At 54.2% G+C, this 19075-nt stretch overlaps 1 protein-coding gene across 1 annotated transcript in view; it reads right to left on the bottom strand.

The window, feature by feature from the left end:
• The window catches only part of HSPA12A (heat shock protein family A (Hsp70) member 12A), a 69524-nt gene extending 50750 nt beyond the window's left edge, over positions 1-18774 (bottom strand). The window contains exon 1 of the mRNA XM_030334123.1: positions 18727-18774. Within this exon, the coding sequence (XP_030189983.1) occupies positions 18727-18769 (43 nt within the window). The 5' untranslated portion in view covers positions 18770-18774. The remainder of the gene's footprint in view (positions 1-18726) is intronic.
• Positions 18775-19075: the final 301 nt, after the last annotated feature.

Here is a 19075-nt window from a genome sequence, read left to right as displayed (position 1 = left end):
ACAATCATTACTGTCCCCATAACCCCCTGCACCAGCTGGACTGTTGTTGGACATCTGGGAAGCCATCTGCCATCCTGCAGGCCTGGCTCACGCACCCGTCTGCAGGGAGAAAAGGCCCCGCTGCCCTTGCCCCACTCTGCCCCTGCTGTCCTTGCCACAGGAAGAGCTGACTCTCGTGGCTGCTCTCCAACCAGGCACAGCCCCGGGCTACTCTTCTGGGGTTGGGGATGGGATCCAACACCTCACGTTGGCCGGGCCTGGGAACACACCTGGTTCCACCTTCACCAGCTCTGCCACAGACACAGCTGTCCGGGGCCTCAGTTTCCATGGCTGCAAAGCGGGTAATGACTATTCCCCCCTCACAGGGCTGTGTGAAGACTATAAGGGAAGACCTAGAAAAAAGTTCCAGCACTGAGCCGGAGACAGAGCAGGTGCTCAAGAAGCACAGGCTTGCCTGCTGTCTCAAGACCCAGAACACACACGTGCTGGCTGAGGTTTTCCACCTGAATCTCTACCTGAGGGCCACTAAGCCCCTTCCCTGGACCAGAGAAGGTCCACAGCATCACGTATGCGCCCCAGAAATCACTGCGGGCCAGCAGGGTGACCGTCAGCCTCCCCTCCCCGAGGCTGGCCAGGCTAACTCCTGCTGTGTGTCCAGCCCCAGAATTTCCACCCAAGCTGAACGCATCCCTGCCCTGGGACCCAGTGAATCCGTGACGAGGATTCTACTCACGAGAAGTGAGTGCGGATATGTGCCCACAAAAAGATCTGTTCCGGAATGTTCACAGCAGTTTTATTTTCCATAATCTTCAAAAACTGGAAACAATGCAAACATCCATCAACGGGAGGATGGGTGAACCAAGTGTGGGGCAGCCATACAAAGAGAGTACTCAGCAATAAAAAGGGAACAAAGTATCAATACACCCAACAATGCGAATGAACCTCAAAAGCACGATTTTGGATAAAAACCCTGGACATGAAGGAGGATTCCATTCACATGAAGTTCAAGAACAAGTACATCTAAAGTGAGGGGCGCCTGGGTGGCTCAGTCAGTTGAGCGTCTGACTTCGGCTTCGGTTGATGGGTTCAAGCCCGCATAGGGCTCTATGCTGACAGCTCAGAGCCTGGAGCCTGCTTCGGATTCTGTATCTCCCTCTCTCTCTCTCCCTCTCTCTCTCTCTCTCTACCCTTCCCCCCTCATGCTCTGTCTCTCTCTCCAAAATAAATAAACATTTAAAAAAATTTTTTTTAAGTACACCTAAAGTGAAAGATGTCAGAACAATGGTTCCTCACCGGGTGGGTAGAGACTGCCTGAGACAAGGCACAAGGGAATGTTCTAGAGGGATGAAAATATCCTGTATCCTGCCCGGTGGGGTGGTTACACAGTGTCTCACCTTCCTATGACTGCTGTGATAAATCTTTATTAACCTAGTGACCGAAAACCAGAGAGTTTTCTATGGTTTATTCACATTGTGAATGGTTCATTTTCTATGGTTCATTCACATTGTTGGGTTTATTGTTGGGTGTGTGTTTTCTATGGCTGCTGTAATACATCTTTATTAACCTAGTGACCAAAAACCAGAGAGTTCTGGAGGTCTCAAGTCTGAAACGGGTCTCACTGGGCTAAAATCAAGGTCCTGGAGGCTCCAGAAAAAAAGCCATCTCCTTGCCTTTGCCAGCCTCTCGAGGACATCTGCATTCCTTGGCTTGTGTCCCCTTCCTCCGTCTTCAAAGCCCGGAGCAAAGCATCTTCCAATCTCTGTCTCTGACCCTCCGGCCTCCCTCTTTCACTTTTAAGGACCCTTGGGATTACACTGGGCCCACCCAGATAATCCAGGATAGCCTCCTCTCCTCGGGACCCTGGATTGAATCACACCTGCCCCGCAAGGTAACATGCGGTGAGTGTTGTGGGAAAGTGGGACACGCACATCCCTGGAGGGCACCCTTCAGCCTCCACACACATGCTGCACATGCACGTAAAGCTGTGCACTTAGCAGTCCAAAGCTTCACGGTATTGCCGATTACACCACCAATCACAACACTAAGGAGCAAACAAGGACGGCTCCGGGTGTCCTGTCCCAAGAACGACTTTGCAGGTACCCCTTCCCTTAATCCCACACCACCCTGCACCGGTGCCCAGCTTTACAGGAACTGAGGCGTGGCTGAGAGCAAACCTCTCTTGCAGCTGGCAGGAGACAAAGCTAATTGGAACCCGAGTCTGAGGACTCCAGAGCCCTGCTCCTTGAGGTCACCAAAGACCCCTGCTACGGGGGTCAGGAAGGCGGCACAAAGGAGAAAGGGTTTCCTTCCAGGCCCGCTTTTACTGCGATGTGGGTACAAGAATTTCCCCTAACTCTGACCTGGGACCAGGGGGGATGAGAAAAGAAAAGTCAAAGCAGAGTCGTGGAGCGATAGACGCTGCAAACTGGGAACCCCCCACCCAGAGGGGCAAAGACCGGACTTTTATGTGGAATCTCTCATTCCTTTCAATCATAGGCCAGGCGTTGAAACGGATGAGCAAACATTTGTCCACAGGCCCCCAGCCTGCCACTGGCAGAGCGCAGACTGCCCCTCCCCTGCTCCTCCAGGCCGCCAGCAAGCAGCAGCCTCACCCCTGCAGGGCCTGTGGCACTTGTGCTGAACCTTCTGGAAGGAAGCCAAGGGGCTCCTGGGAGAAGGGACCCGTGGGCCCCTGGGGAAGACCACAGAGGCAGCTGTAATGAGGGTTCCTGACACCAGTGTGGCTTCCAGATGGGACAGGGGCCCTGCCCCCCAGTGAGCTTCTTCCCCTGCCCCCCGCCCAGGCACCTGCAAAGGAGAAGGGGCCAGGCCTATGTCCACCTGGGGGCCCCTGACCCCACACCAATATCTGGGTCCCGGGTCACCTTTATCCAGAATCTAGTCTAGCTATGTGGAGCCAGTCGCGGCTAAGAGCGCCTCGGCCAAGCGAGTCAGGACTCTAGAAGGAGAGAGTGAGGGTTACCGTCCAGCACCTCACCATGCCTGCACGGAGCCCACACGGGGGGCCGCCCGGCCCATCCTGCTGCCAGGTGTTTGCTGCATGAGGAAGCAAAGCATCTTGGGGGTGGGGGCGAGGGATGTGAGGGAGCATGACAGAAACGATCCAGAACAAACATTTTTGAAGAACCCACACTTTGGGCTCAGAAACCAGCAGGCCCACCACTCTCTCCCTCCCACTCCTTAACCAAGGACCATAAACTTTGGAGACTCTGTGTCCTTGTTCATAAAGGGAGGACACTACCCACTGCCTCACGGTACTAGGTTCCATGAAGGCCCATCGACCAGCTTTGTCTCGCTATGCCTGGCAGTTCTGGAAATCTGAGCACCAAGGGGGTTAATGGGGCTGACTCGACGTGGTTTCCTCTTTTCTTCCCTTGGATTACATTTTCCTTTTTTTTTTTTTTTTTTTAATGTTTATTTATTTTTGAGACAGAGAGAGACAGAGCATGAACAGGGAGGGGCAGAGAGAGAGGGAGACACGGAATCAGAAGCAGGCTCCAGGCTCTGAGCTGTCAGCACAGAGCCCGACGCGGGGCTCGAACTCACAGACCGTGAGATCATGACCTGAGCCGAAGTCGGACGCTTAACCCACTGAGCCACCCAGGCGCCCCCTTGGATTACATTTTCCTTGATGGACATGTGATGATCTTGTCACGAGAAACAAAGTTACCTTTCGCTCACTCAGTACCTGCCCAGGACAGCAGCTGGGGACAGAGGAGAGGGTTGGGCAGGGTGGGGTGAGCAGAGTGTGGGGCTGGCTTGCAGGCATCACTTCTTGCACCCCCGCCCCGGGGTGCCCCTGCCTGCTCCTCTCTTTCCTACACCAGAACCCCAACCTCCACCAGCTCCCCGTGATCACCGGGCTCCCACCTCCAGTGGGGGGGGGGGGCAGCTCTCCCCCTGGCAAATCTCTCCGGCAGCCCCATGGGGTAGGCTTTATTTCTCAGCTCCATCCCAGAGAGTTGGAAACAGAAGCTCAGGGACATTTCCAAGGCTGCCCAAGGCCTCCGCAGAGCTGAGACTGGAACCCGAACCTAAACTCACCCTGCAGTTCTACACGGACCCCCAGACGGAAGCGCAGGGACCTGGCCTGGAATGGGGGTCTTGAACTGCCTTGGCCTTGGCCTCCTCCAGGCCTGGGAGTGAAGCTACACTTAATGGGGGTCACCTCTGGCTTCAATACTCAACACCGCCCAATGTCCCCAAATGTGCCCTGCCTGAAGTGGGCCATCCTGGTGCTGAGGCAGGAATCCTGCAGGGTTGGGGGGGAAGAGGGGGGGGTCTCTGTTTGGCTCCCAGGCCTCACCCTGGGCTCTGATGACCTGGCTCTACCGCTGGGCTCTGACCTTTCCAACCAGCACGGCCCGAGGCTTTAATCATTTACATCTGGTCAGAGTCCCGGTGTTCAGTTGCCAAATCTGAGCACAAGCCTGGAGCTGGCAGTGTCCAGGAGATGACCACACGCCCCCCTGTGGGTTCTGAGCCCTGAGGCTTTGGGGGAAGCGGGCAGGGAGGGTCACCTTGAGTTCTAAGCACAGTCACAGATGGAAACCAATTTGCAAATTCTGAGAGGGACACTGGTTGTAAGCTGGGGCTGGGGAGCAGCGTGAGGGAGGAGCTCTTCGGGCAGAAGGAGGTGAAGGTCTGGGGACGGGAAATCCCAGACTGCTCCTCAATGAGGCACAGGATGAGCGGGGGGCCATCCCTCTGCCGCCATCATCGTATTTTGGGCTTCTGTGTTTGCTTTGGAGTTTATAGCAATCTCATTGCTATTTTTCATTAGAAACTGTCCCTGCCCCCCAACCCCCACAGTAAGATTTTCGAGGAGCAATTTTAACAGGACCCCAGCTGCATTCTTCAGCGCGTCTGTATTCTCACGAGGCCTTACTCTACAGGAAGACATGTCCATTACATAACTCAGTGAGGAAGTCTGTGTTGCCATATGAATATGCATTCAATGCACGAGGTATAGATACAAATAACAAGTGGGCCACAGTGCATTCCTACTGCTCCGCGATAAATCCCATCCTGCTGGCTTCTCTTCCTTCCAAAGTAGCCCAGGCTCCGTCCCCCAGCATGTGGTGCTTTGGAATTTCACAAGCAAACGTTCAGGAAGACCCAAGGAGTACAGCATTAGGGCAGAATCAGTGTCTCTGACCAGCCAGATTCTTGCGGGTTCATGTCTGAATGAACCATATGAACCACAAGAGACAACCTACCAGAAGCTTCTAACATCTCTTAGTCTTTATCTTCCCCTGTCTCTGTCTCCCTTCCTCTCCACCTCTGTTACTCCCTCTCTCACCATGCATACGCATACATGAATACTTATACATGCATATGTACGTACACACACACACACACACACACACACACACACACACACACCAGCCTCTCCCGAGATGAATCTAACAGGACCTGGCAAGGCTCCAGCAGTGTCAGGTCTCCGCTGGGTCTACAGCACCTCTGACTGCTATCCTCCTTATGACTGGCCCCTAGAAGCCTGGTGCCCTAGGTCAGACCACCCCCTGCTTCCCAAACCCTTCCCCGGGTATCCCTGCCACCGTCACGCACAAGCTAGGTACTGCCACCCCAGTAGCCGTATCCTCAGCCTCCCCCCGTCCCCAGTATCCCAGCCCAGACAAGCAGAGTTTTAGTTTGCTCTAAGGGACAGCATGACCCTATTCTGCCACTAGGTCGCTGTGTGCTATTGAGGTCACTGCCACTTTCTAGGAGGCTGGCTCACAGAATGCTGAAAGCCTCTACTCGCACCCATTTCTGTCTCTGATCACGAAGCCACAGTGATACTTTTTTTTAAAGTATTATTTAGTTATTTTGAGAGAGAGAGAGAGCGAGCAAGTGGACAGGGGCAGAGAGACAGGGAGAGAGAGAATCCCACGCAAGCTCCACACGGTCAGTGCAGAGCCCAATGCGGGGCTCAAACCCACAAGCCCCACGAACCACAAACCCACAAGATCATGACCTGAGCCAAAGTCAGACGTGTAACTACCTGAGCCACCCGTGCGCCCCTGAAATGCTTTTTATTAAACCTGTTATCTGCTATTATATTTGAGTCATAAAAGAAAGGAAAATAGGACCTCATCGGTTATCTGTTGCTATTAAGAATGAGAAAGTTTCCCATAGGCCGTTCATCTACTCTCTGCATGCACAGCCCTCACCTAGGAACCACCTACTGTGGATGACTTACTCGGTTACTAGCACCATAACTGTCTGTAAGAGGCAATTACTCCTTGACCACAGGACAGTGCTCTCCCCAGCTCCTCCCCTCTCCCAGCAAGTGACCCCAGCCCCTGGCCCGGGGTAACAGTTCCAGGGACAGGTCATAATCATGCCTGGACCTAGGGGCCTCCCCTGGGAATCTGGACTGGCGCGAGAAAGACTGGGGCACCCATAAACTGGGCCTGCAGGGAGGGAGGGACAGGCCACAGCAGAGTAAAGCAGAAGAGATCGGGGTGGGGAGGGGGGAGAACCCCAAGCTCCCGGTGCTTTCCCTCCTAGAGCCGGCACGGAGGGAGTTCCAGGAGCCATCCTGCGATCCTGTACAAAATCTCCTTTTGGCTTCCTCTAACTAGAAAACGTACAGTTACCTGAAACTAAAAGCCCTACTGAACACTGGCACAAAAAATAGGCAACCACCAGTGTCGGTGGAGGAACTATGCAAGCGAACAGAGAAGGCGGTGCCTGGGGCTCGACCTACCGTTCAGGACTCTCACTCAGGGCACTCTGAGGGCACACTTTAGTCCTCTACCTTAAACGTTACCTCTTCAAACACTGAAATGTAACTCCTGCAGGGAGGGACAAGTCTTTAAGTTACGGATGGCAAAGCGGTGTAGACCCCGTGCTGTCTCCGATTGGGAGGGGCTGGCTGGACTGACGGGTTAAGAAGGATTCTGAGACCACCCTGGGTTCAGTTGGGAAGTGTGCAGAGGGAGCCAGCCGACCTGGATTCTTACGCTGGCCTCGCCCAGTATCTGGGAGCAGTCTCCTCACCCCTCCCTGACCTCAGTTTCCCCATCTGTAAAGCGAGAGGGCAGGCCCAGCCCCGACATGTGGCCGACCAGCTCCCACTTGGCTGTCAATGCCACCGACGGGCTCTGTTTCCTCAACAACTTCCATCTCCGCTTTGGGAACAGGACTTCTGACGTTTGTGCTGTAAACAGTTTCTTATCCCAACCGGCAGAGATGGCCCCTCAGGGACAAGGAGAAAAGGAAAATAAGGGAAGGAAGTGACCAGAGGAATTTAGCCTTTAGCCCATGGAAACCTGGGGACAAACAAAGAGGCCGGCCTGTGGCCTCCGAGGCCGCAGACCCGCGCACTAGCACCCACATCATCCGTGTCCCACGCCGGAACCGGGAATGTGTGCCCAGTCACAGGGAAACCCACAAGACCGCAGGGCCTTTTGTTTTTATGTTTGTTTACTTTTGACAGACAAAGGGAGCATGAGCGGGAGAGGTGCGGAGAGAGTGGGAGGGAGGGGATCCAAAGCGGGCTCTGCCCTGACAGCACAGAGCCCGACGCGGGGCTCGAACCCACGAACCGTGAAATCATGACCTGGGCCGAAGTCGGCCACTCAACCGACTGAGCCCCCCAGGCGCCCCCACGGGGTCTTATTTACGAAACACGGAAGGCAACAAGGAGGATCCCTTTAGTGCCAGTTTATGGGGAACAACTGACACAGGCAAAACCCACTTCCCGCTGAGATGTCAGGGTGCTCAGTGGTTCCACCCGACAGAACTCACTACCTTCCCAGAGCCTCTGGGTCCTGACGGCAAAAATGGAACACAGTAAGCAAAACTGCTCGAAAAACATACCAAACATCTGAGAAGCAAAACAGTCACAAAAGTCCAGCTAGTATATACTCCAAAACGAGGTGCAGACACGAGAGGGACCTCTTCCAGTGGGCCGAACCATTTGAGGCCCCGCTCTGCAACAGGGCAAATATATATATTTTTACGTTTATTTATTTATTTTAAGAGAAAGAAAGCGTGAGTGGAGGAGGGGCAGAGAGAAAAAAAAAAAAGAGAAAGAATCCCAAGTAGGCCCCGTGCTTTCTGCACAGAGCCCAACACGGGGCTCGATCCCACAAGGAGATAGTGGCCTGAGCTGAAATCACGAGTCAGATGCTTAACTGACTGAGCCACCCAGGAGCCCCTGGGGCAGATAATTTTAAGCGGGCACTCATCCTGCAGCAAACAGACATACGAGCGTTTCTGCCACAATGTGGCGTGTTTTCCCGGAAATCTTCACCTTCTGCAAAATCGCACGCTAAAAATAATAGGATTCATGGGAAAGACGGGGTGGTGCAGGTCGCTCAAGACTTACAGGACCTTGTCACTTGAGGCTTTCCCAAAATAGTCATGGCTCTAGCAATACCCTAGCAGAGTAACCCGCACCAGCCCCTGGACCCAAAGCCCCAGTGGGTCAGTCGTTGACTGGTGCTTCTCCTTTGAGATGATGGGCCTCAGGGTCACTCACTTCTTTTTTTTTTTTTTTTTTAATTTTTTTTAACATTTATTTTTTGAGAGACAGAGAGAGACGAAGCGTGAGCAGGCAAGGGGCAGAGAGAGAGGGAGACACAGAATCCAAAGCAGACCCCAGGCTGCGAGCTGTCAGCACAGAGCCCGCCGTGGGGCTCGAACCCACCAACCGCGAGATCATGACTGAGTCAGAGTCAGGTGCTTAACCGACTGAGCCACCCAGGTGGCCCAGGGTCACTCACTTCCTACAGAGACCATTCTCACCCCAATCAAAAACCCTACCCAGGGTGTCACCTGTATACACTGTGTTCTCACAACGCAATGCCTTCCAGTCCCTTCCCTGGCCCTCTCAGCTTCTCCCTTCAGCCTGAGGGGGGTGGGGGCCGAAAGATACTAAAACAGCCACAACTTGCACTAAAGGAAGGTGCACCTGTAGACTTTTAGCATTTTTTTTTAATTCCTGTCCTATTTCTCTTCCTTCATGAGAAAGCCCATCCCCATCTATCGAAACACAAACACGCTGGGAAAAACTGTCAGTGAGCCAACACAACTTCCCCGCACAACATCCTTTCCCCGTTCGTCAATCATGGAGACACGAGCTGTATAGACCAACAACCAAGTAATTGCAAGTGTAAGATAACCGGGAGTTGCTTTCCAGATAATTCGACCGTGAGTCACATCTGATTTACAAACGGTCGGACTTCTGGACGCTACACATTCACAGAAAGTTGTAACAAGTGAGCGGATCCAGCCTGCGAGCTGCTTTCACACATAATGCCATTCTTTACAGTGTGTACTTTTGTCATTTTACTCAAACTGACTCGGAGGCAAAGTAGCCACCAATTCTTGGCAGCCCGTCCCACGAAGGGGTGGACCTCGTTCTCCACCCCTTGTATCTGGTGGGCCTCGAGACCTGCTTTGACCACTAGAAGGAGTCAGCACACAACTTCTCAAGAGGCCTTCCTTGCAACCTCCTGTTCTTCATCCTCTTGTTGTCCTGAGACCACCATGTAACGAACCAAGCCAGCTCCTTGAGAATAAAAGACCAAGTGCAGGAAGAAGTCCAGCCGACAGCCAGCACCAACCCCTATGCTCATGAGTGAGACCCTCTCAGACCCTGCAGCCCAGTGGAGGCGGCAGATGGCTGCAGTCACGAGTGACCCCAGGCAAGACCAGCAAAAGGAGCATATAGCACAGAACCATGAGCAAATAAAATGGCTACCGTTTTGACCCACTAAATTCTGGGGTGCTTTGTTACGTAGCAAACACAAATGCAATGTGACGCTCTGTAGACATTTCACTTATTTTTAATATTTTAATCATTTTCCCACTGGGGAACCAGTAAATCTTTTTACTGAGGTCTCAGTGATTTCACAGGCCCCCGAGAAGGGGGTAAACCAATCCTCAAAGTGGCAGTGTGCCCAAGGACCCTACCAGGATTGATTAAAAGCCAAGGGAGGGGAGGTGTCTGGGTGGCTCAGTCGATTAAGTGTCTGACTTCAGCTCAGGTCATGATCTCACCTTCATGAGTTCAAGCCCCATGTCTGGCTCTCTGTTGACAGCTCAGAGCCTGGAGTCTGCTTCAGATTCTGTGTCTCCCTCTCTCACTGTCCCTCCCCCACTTGCACTCTGTGTGTGTCTCTCTCTCTCTCTCTCTCAAAAATAAAGACATTTAAAAAAAATTCTTTCAAATAAAAGCCAAGGGCTACCCAACAACCCAAACTCCAGAAAGTTATCACACAGGAGGCAAGAGGAACCCAACCGATATAAAACACCAAGAAAGGGCAGTTCCTAACATTTAGACCATCCCTGAGGGAGACTGGAGGCTCCCTAACTAATATTCCTAAATGTAGGCAAGACCCCAATCTTTCTGGATGTCGTAGACGGAATAATAAATAGCACTCCACCAAATACATCGGTAGCCTAATCCTCAGAACCTATGAATGTGTTACCTTACATGACAAAAGGGATTTTGCAGATGTGATTACACTGAGGCTCTCGAGATGGGGAGACAGTTCTGGTTACTCAGGTGGGCCGCAAAAGAGGCCTTCACACAAGAGTCCTTATGAGAGGGAGGCAGGAGGGGCAGAGGCAGACAGCAGATGTGACAATGGAGGCAGAGGTTGGAGTGATGTTTTTGGTGGCAAAAGGGGCCAGGAGCCAAGGGATGCAGGTGGCCTCTAGAAGCCGGAAAAGACCAGGAAGTGGAGTCTCACCCAGAGCCTCTAAGGAACACACCTCTGCCAACACCTTGACTCTAGCTCAGTTAGACCCACTTTGGACTCACTGCCACCCTCTAGACTAGAAGATAGTAAATTTATGCCACTAATTTTCACAATAGCAATAGGAAACTAAAACAGTGGATAATTCCTCCTGCCTACAAGAATGTAACTTTTCACTATTATTCATAATAACGATAACAGCTAATAACAGCAGTTAAGATTAATTTAGTGTCTACTTTATGACGGGCCTTGTTCTAAGTGCTCGTCTGATACAAACTCATTTAATCCTCACCAAAAGCACACAAAGAAGACGATTACAACCCATATCTTACAGATGAAAAACTGAGCCTGCCAGAGGTTTAGTAACTTACCAGGGCCACGGAGCGGGTAAATGACACGGCCCAGGGTGGCACCCAGGCAGTCTGGCTCCAGACCCCACGTCTCACCCCGGCAACTCCCAAAGCAAACCGTCATTGGCAACAATCAACGACAGCGTAGGGAGCGCCTGCCGTGCACCAGGCGCGTGCTTAGCCTTAACTTGATCTTCTCTCATTCGATTCTCACAGCACCCACTGGAGCTCAGGGCAGGCTCCCAAGCCACCCTTGTTTACAGAAGGAGAAATGGAGGTGCAGCCGCATCACACCCAGGAGTGAAACACGGCTGAACCCGGTTTGGCCCCACATCCTCCTGCCTCTCCCGTCCCACTTGAGGCCCACGTGGCTGGGGAAAGGACAGGGCTCAGTAGCACGACCACATAATTTATCTTCCAAACGGGGAGACTCAGAAAGTGAAAGGAGTCACTATTAAGAATTTCACTTCTCATAACTGCCCAAGAGGTACCCACCAGGACACGTGGCCACCCTCAAGATAAAACCCAGGCCCATATGCTGCCCCACCTGACATCCCTAGCTGCCAGGTCATGGTCAAGGCTGGAAGAGGAGGGGTGGTCCCGGCAGAGCTCAGAACGGTCTCTGCAAAGCTCCAGGCCTGGAGTCGCAGCACACAGACAGAGCCCGTCCAACGGCAGACTGGGAGTCCACCTGAGGGCAGAGGTCGGCAGCCCTGGGTAGAGTCCAGGGATACAAAAAGACTACTGAACCCCACTACTGCCCCAAACAAGAAGCGCAGCAGGGAGCTCAGAGCCATGGCAAGGGGCCACATGGTCATTAAATGTGGCCCACAGCCTGAGACACCCAGCTCATCTCCAAAGTTCTAGGCCTGCCGGACAAGAAGCCATGTGGCCTGAGGCTCCAGCTGAGCTCTGCCCCTCCTAGCTGTGGGATCTCGGGCCAGCCCTTTTCCCCTCTGGGCCTTCTGGAGAAAATGCAGCCACTGATAAATGCCCTACCTGTGTCTACAGGATTCATAATACTACATAATAACAGACAACAGCAAATGAGCCACAAACTTAGCAGAGGTTGTGGGAATAGATAAAATCCTCTCTGAAATGGGTGCTATTGATTATTCCCACTTTACAGATGAAGAAACTGAGGTGGGGTGGGAGAGGGGCTAAGTCTCTTGCCCAGAATCCCAAGGCTGCTAAGTGGTAAAGTCAGAATTGGAATCCAAGCCGACTGTTTCCGTAAAATCACACCGAATCATTCTCTCTCCCGGACTCGGACAATGTAAAGCAGCACATTCTAGTTCAGAGTCCCTGAGGGAGTGGCTTAGTCCCTAGTCCCCCCCCCCCCCCAATTATAAGTCTTATTGGCAGGCTTTGCAAATCCATTCCCAGGGCCCCTTTCCCTGGAAAGTCTAATTCCAGAAGGTCGGGGACTGAAAATCCTAAGGACCTCCCTCCCAGGTGATTCCTAAAACACTTCTCTTCCCATTCAAGTCCCTCTGGAGACTGATTTCCAGAAAACAGAATGTCTCACTCTGGTGCTCCTGTATCCTTGACCTCCTGTAAAACTCTCTGGTCTCCCTCTTACCCAGAGTGCAGCCTCAGCACAAAGCTTTCCAAAGAAAAACACATGTGGCTAAAGGGTTCTGCCCGTGTTTGGGTTTCCATACATTTTCGCCACGGTTACCTTCTGTTTGTGGCAAGTGACACAGGTGTCCCAGGTATGGAATCTACATAAATAAGACTCTTAAATCCTGTTAAAAAAACAGCAGGTGAGGGGCGCCTGGGTGGCGCAGTCGGTTAAGCCTCCGACTTCAGCCAGGTCACGATCTCGCGGTCCGGGTCACGATCTCGGGGTCCGTGAGTTCGAGCCCCGCGTCAGGCTCTGGGCTGATGGCTCGGAGCCTGGAGCCTGTTTCCGATTCTGTGCCTCCCTCTCTCTCTGCCCCTCCCCCGTTCATGCTCTGTCTCTCTCTGTCCCAAAAATAAATAAAAACGTTGAAAAAAAAATTAAAAAAAAAACCAGCAGGTGAATTTTAAAAGTAATCAATAAATCACAGTTTAGGTGGCCAGAACATACAGTGGAATCAGGAAAGTGAATCTCAAATGACCGAAGATTGAGAAAAAGTTCCCTAAGGATAAGCTGTGCCCATGGAGGTTTTGCTGATGGCCCTGACCTCTGTTCTAACATCACCCCTTCCTGCCCCCAGCTCTCTCACCCTGGGGAATGTACCCAATTCCTCTGAGCCTCAGTTTCCCCTTGTGTAAAACCTCCCACCTCATGGAGTGTTCTTGAAGATTAAATGAGACAACACAAGCGAAGCATTTAACACAGAGCTGGTGCTTACAAACCCTGCAGACACAGACGGGGAGTGAAAGGTGTCGGATGGTCCTGCCCTCTACCCCCTTCATGCTGAGGTCCCAAGTCTGAAATCCAGATATGTGGGAACTCAAACTCGGCTGTCCACTCAAAGAAGTCCTGATACAACAGTTCCGGGAGGAGACCCAGACATCAAGGCTTTTACAAAGCTCCCCCAGGTGATTCTAACAGGCAGCTGGGATCGAGAACTAACCCCAGGGCATGTCCAGGAGCCAAAGAGGGTAGCCTCCAATACTACATGCTCCAGAATCAGCCTTCAGCTGCCTTCATTCTTGCTTCCCACCAGTGGAATCTGCAGAGATGGGGGAAAGGCGTCCAAGGCGTTGTGTTTGCCGGCAAAGAGGTGTTCGTCGCGTCAGAGTGGAGCACTGAAGGTCCGAAGGCATCGGGAACCTGAACATGTTCTCCACACAGCCTCACATCAGAAAAACTGAAGCGGAATCTGCCCACCTTCCCTAGCCTCTAAAGAAAGCAGAGCGGCTGGACCCCGTGCCACACCACACAAGGCAATGCAATCCCCGTGGACATCTGGGAGACAGAGGCAAGAAAGCCGTCTCTCCCTTCCTCTTACGGGGCAAAAAACTTGGTAAATCCCTGCCCCTCTGATACCTGCACTAGCCCCACAACAGATGGAGGCAGGCGTCACGTGCTCCTTACACAGACCAGGAAAGGAATGCTTAGCTGGAGTTGACACGCACTTTGGGCCCCAAAGCCACTTGGCTCCCTTACTCCTGTGCACCTGTCACCGTCCGTCTCGGAGCCATGGATCGGGAGTCATTTCCAATAAAAGGAAGGCAGCAAGGATTTGCAGAGTCCACTGTGGTGGGGCCAGTGTCGGTTCTGGGCAGTGCCCGCGCGTCTTGGTCCCCTCCTTGGCTCTCCCTGCTCTCCATGCCCAGACATGCCTGCAGGTGGAAGGCGCTCCCTCCCTGCCAAATGCTGCTCATTCATTAAAGCCCCTGGTTCCTCCCTGCCATTCTAATTATGCACAGCAATAATAAAGAAGCTTCCTCCCCTACCAGAGGCCTATTTATGTGATGAGAGAGCATTTCGCCCCCAGGGTATTGACTCGTCACTCAAACCCTTGTTGGAATCAAAGTCTCATCTCTTTCAGGATTGACTGAGCCCTGCCTACTCTTTAGCTTCCACCCACTCCTGCGCATCCAAGTTTCTAGAAGCACCATTTCGCCGAGGAGTGGGCAGGATGCAGATGCCATTCCCCACCGCTGTGTTCCCTTGGGGATTACTGGCTGATATTCATTCGACACACAGTAGGATATTTTTTGAGCACCTACTATGTGCCCTTACTAAGATTGCGGAAATGAGAGACATAATCCCTCTCCCCCCTTTGCTGGGAGAAAAGGCATTAAGAGAAAAGCACACGCTTTTAGGGTCTGTGACTGATTCATATCCCATCTCAAGCATTCATTGGCTGGGTGATTTGATTCCTCGACTGGGAAAATTACCATATTTCTCAAAAGCCTCAACCGCCTCATCGGCAAAATGGGGTCATAATAACACAACCTCATAGGGTTGTTGGAAGAGTCAACGGGATATACAGAATTGGAACGTCTTGAGCACTCCATCTACACTTGCTGAGATTATCAACAGCCAGTACCGAAGACTTTGGAACCACATAGCCGAAGACTTTGGAACCACCAAGATGGATAAGCCTAGGAAGGCTTCCCAAGAAGTGATACCTGAGCTGGGTTTTGAAGGATAAGTAGGAGTTTTCTAGGGAAAGAGAGGATGTGCCTGGCGGGGGGAACTGCCTGAGGGCTAAAGGCGATCCCGGGCTCTGAGACACACAGGACACGGTGCGGGAAGCGTGCACAGGGAGTACAGAGGGACAGTGGACAGAGCTTCAAATGCAAGTACAGACACAGAAGTGGATCCATGGTCAGAGTCCTCGCCAGTGAAACCCAGAGCACCATTTCAACTCTTTCCTTAGCTTCTCGAGAGCCACGACCAGTGCCCTTCCACTTCCGTCTGTAGTTTGGCGGCCACGGGAAAGTGGGGCAGTCACACTCTACTGGTCGTGTGCTCATTCATTCGGACACTCAGTAGGATTCCCTAAGGGCCTATGACAGGCCAGGCATGTGCTAAGAGGGGCTGGACAGCTTGGTCACTTCCTAACCTTCACTCAAACCCATTCCCAGCTGTGCCAGGCTGGCCCGGCAGCTCTCTCCAGAAGTGAAATGGGGGTAACGGGGACTCTCTCCTAGCCAGCCATTCAATAACAAAGGTGATTTGGCCAGGGCCACATGAAATCATTTGGTGTTTTCAGATTGCAGCATAAACGAAGTCCTCGATAAATGTCAGTGTTTAAAATGTTTATTTTTATGATGCTTAACTGCTAGGGCGTTAGAATCCCATCTCCAAAGTCCAACGCAATGCCTCCAGAGGGACCCCCCGGGACACAGGCAACCCCCCTGCCTGCTGTTCCTCTGCCTAACCCCATCCCCACCCTGGAGCATATGACGAGGTGTCCACTGCCCATGCCTATCCCTGCCTGGGTCACCACAGGAGCTAGCTCAGCCTGAACCACCCCACACCCCCCCCCCCCCGTTCATCTCATCCTTCTAGGGCTCCCTGGATCCACCAACCTAGGTCTTGGTGGGGGCAGGATTGAAGGTCTAAAGATAAAGGGGTGGCCCTTCTGGTTTTGTAAATTAATTTAAATGTTCTATTAAGGAAATCTGCGCACATATACAAAGGGCATAGTAATGAACCACCATGTACCCATGACCCAGCTTCCACAACTACCAACATTCTCGTTTCGCAGGCAACTCCGCCCACACCCCACCCCCACTTGCTTTGTTGGGAAAAATGTTATGGCCAGCCTTTCTGGCCATACCGCCCAGGGCTCCCACTGCTCCCAAGAGCCAACACGGTCTGATCGCTCTGGTATTTATCCTTTTGCACCAAAAGCATCCTCGAAATGATCCCCTGAAGAACACCATTTTTCTGTCCCTAACAGAGTAGTAATCACTGGCCACACCCACAGGGCTTACACAGGATGGCAGTGAAGGGCGAGAGCCCTATTATCAGATGGCCCAAGTCCAAATCAATACTTCCTAGATATGTGACCTTGCATAGGTCGCTCAACCTATGTTTAGATTTCCTGCCTGGCGGAAAGGGGAATGCTGGTAACAGATCTGATGAGGCTTGAACAAACAAAATAAGGTATGCTCTTTGCCCAGCACAGAATACTCAGTGAGGAAACCTTAGAAATAGACGTGTTAGCTGGTGGGTGAGCTCTGCTCCTATGAGATACTATTAATATCTCCCATTTTAGAGATGAAGGGATGAGAACCAAGAGAGAAGCAGCAAGTTGCCAGGGACAGCCTGCCGTGTGTCCCAAGTCCATGTGTCGGATGTTCTCACTGGCTGCCTTGAACTGCAGATCACTGGAAGTGAAGAAACACTCCAGAATAGACACGGGCGAACGGTGCCAGGTGGCCCGGGACACCCAGCATGTGTTTCCCCGTCCTGGATGGGGAGCTCTCCCAGCCTGAGGAGAGACAACCACACAGTGCCTGTGTGTGTGTGCATGCGTGTAGGGGAGGGGTGCTGAATTCGATTTTACAAGACAAAATGACGCGGGAGGGGGCCGGGGGGAGCAAGTCCCTGCTCACTCTTTCTGATTGCACACACCCTACGGCCAACCTTGCATTTGATACAGCCATTCACTATTTATCGAAGCACGAGAGGCAAGAAACTGGTTCACTAACTTACGCTTTAGCAATTCTTGGCAATTCCGATGTCCCTCCCTATCATCCTTTTTTTTTTTTTTTCCAATTTAAAGGAAAAGGGTGGGGGGGGGGAATAAATCAGTCCAGTTGCTGAGTGATATCCAGACAAAGCCACCAGCCCAACAACTGCATTTGCCAGCTGGGGAAGAGCAGGGGCGGGGGAGATTTGGATGTGTGTTTGGGCCCCGCCTGGGCGCTCCCAGGCTGCTCCCCAGAGTGAGCCCTGTCAGGATGTCCCCCTCCCCCCGCACTCCCCCACTACTGCAGTGCCGTGTAGGGAGGCACCTCCCAGATCTGCAGGAACAATGGGCTGGGGAGGGGGCAGGTGCCGCTCGGAGCGCAGCAAAGGGCGGGGGGCCGAGGCCACAGACAGCAAGACCGCCAGCACCCCGCCCATGGTGTCTGCGCCGCCACCTGACTCAGTTTCCCCAGCTTTGAGGTCCCCGCAGAGCCTTTCCTGGATGAATTTCCCTTACTTCCGAGACATTTTAATTTCATCCTCGCCAGGCGGTTTACCCTGCAGCTCCCCTCCAGCGGCTGCTACTGCCAAAGCCCCTCCGGTCAGGGACGCGCGGCGTCTCCGTGCGCCCAACTTTCCCCACTTGGGACCCACGATCCTGGCCAGGCCGTCCCCTCGGCTGGCGAAACCATGATTTACAGCCCTGGGCTCCAAAAGCTGTTCCTCCTCTTCCCTCCGTTCCCCGGTCCTCTCTCGCTCCTTACCCGGCACCCCCGCCCCACGTGAGCCCTAACCTCGCTCCCCAAAGAAAGCAGCCACGGCACATTTGCAAAATGCGGGCGTTCGTCCTCGGCGCTGGGCGCCACCTTCCTCCCCCCCGGCCCGGGCAACCAGGGGACGAGCCCCCGCCGCTTCGCCCCTCCACAGCCCGCAGAATCCCTGGGGATGGGCGGGGCGGGCTGTGCGCTGCAGTTCAGCCTGGAGCTGCAGCCCCCACTCCGGGCTTGTTAAGTCCGACCTCCGAGGGGCGAGGGGACAGCTCCAAATCCTCGATTTGCCCCAGGCTCCCACCCCCGCCTCGCTGAGTCACGGAAATGAGCCGCTGGGGATTCGGGGCCACCCGGCGGCCGGCCCTTTACTCCGCAAGCGCGGGCGTCCCCGCACGGCGCGCAAGGGATGGACACGGTGGGGAGGTTCTCACCCGGACTCGCAAAGAGCCCCGCAGGAGGCGCCCCCCACCCCCGCCCGCCACGACGGGGATGGTCAGAGAGCCCGGGCGGGGGCTGCGGTCCCCGCCGCAGTGTCCGCACCCCGGCCGGGAGCGCAGCACGTGACCGGCGGGCCGGAGGCGGCCCCCAGGACCCCCTGCCCCGCCGCGGCGCTGACCCCGGCCCTCCCCGCTGGGGCAAGATGTTGCGGGGTGCGCGCCCACTTTCCCGCGGCCCGAGAGGGAGCTTCGGGGCCCCGGGCCGAGCGCGCCTCATGCCTCCCCCGCCCGGCCCGCCCGGCCCGCCCCGCCGCAGCCGCAGGACCCGCGCCCTGCGCTCACCTCGGGGCCCTGAGTCGCCGCCGCCGGCCTCCTTGTCCGCCATGGTCGCGCCGCCACGGCCCGCGAGAGGAACCTCCGGCGCAGCCCCTGTTTCCGTGCGGGTCCCGGTCCGCGTCCTCGGCGGCACTCGGGCCGGGTCTGAGCCGCGGGGCAGCGGGAGCACTGCTGTGACGCGGCCGCCGCCGCAGCCCGGACTCCTCCCCGCGCTCCTCCCGGGCCCGCCCCGCGCCCCGCCCCGCCGAGCCCGGCAGGCTGGGGAAGGCCGGCGAAAGCAGGCGCGGGGCCCGGCTCGGCGTCTGCCCGCCCCCGGGACCCGTCGCTCCAGGCCCGGCCCCTCCTCTCCGGGACT

This window comes from Lynx canadensis, chromosome D2 (genome assembly GCF_007474595.2).
Source record: "Lynx canadensis isolate LIC74 chromosome D2, mLynCan4.pri.v2, whole genome shotgun sequence".
Taxonomy (NCBI): Eukaryota; Metazoa; Chordata; class Mammalia; order Carnivora; family Felidae; genus Lynx; species Lynx canadensis.
Note: the sequence above shows the minus strand (reverse complement) of the source record. Positions and strands in the feature narration are given on the sequence as shown.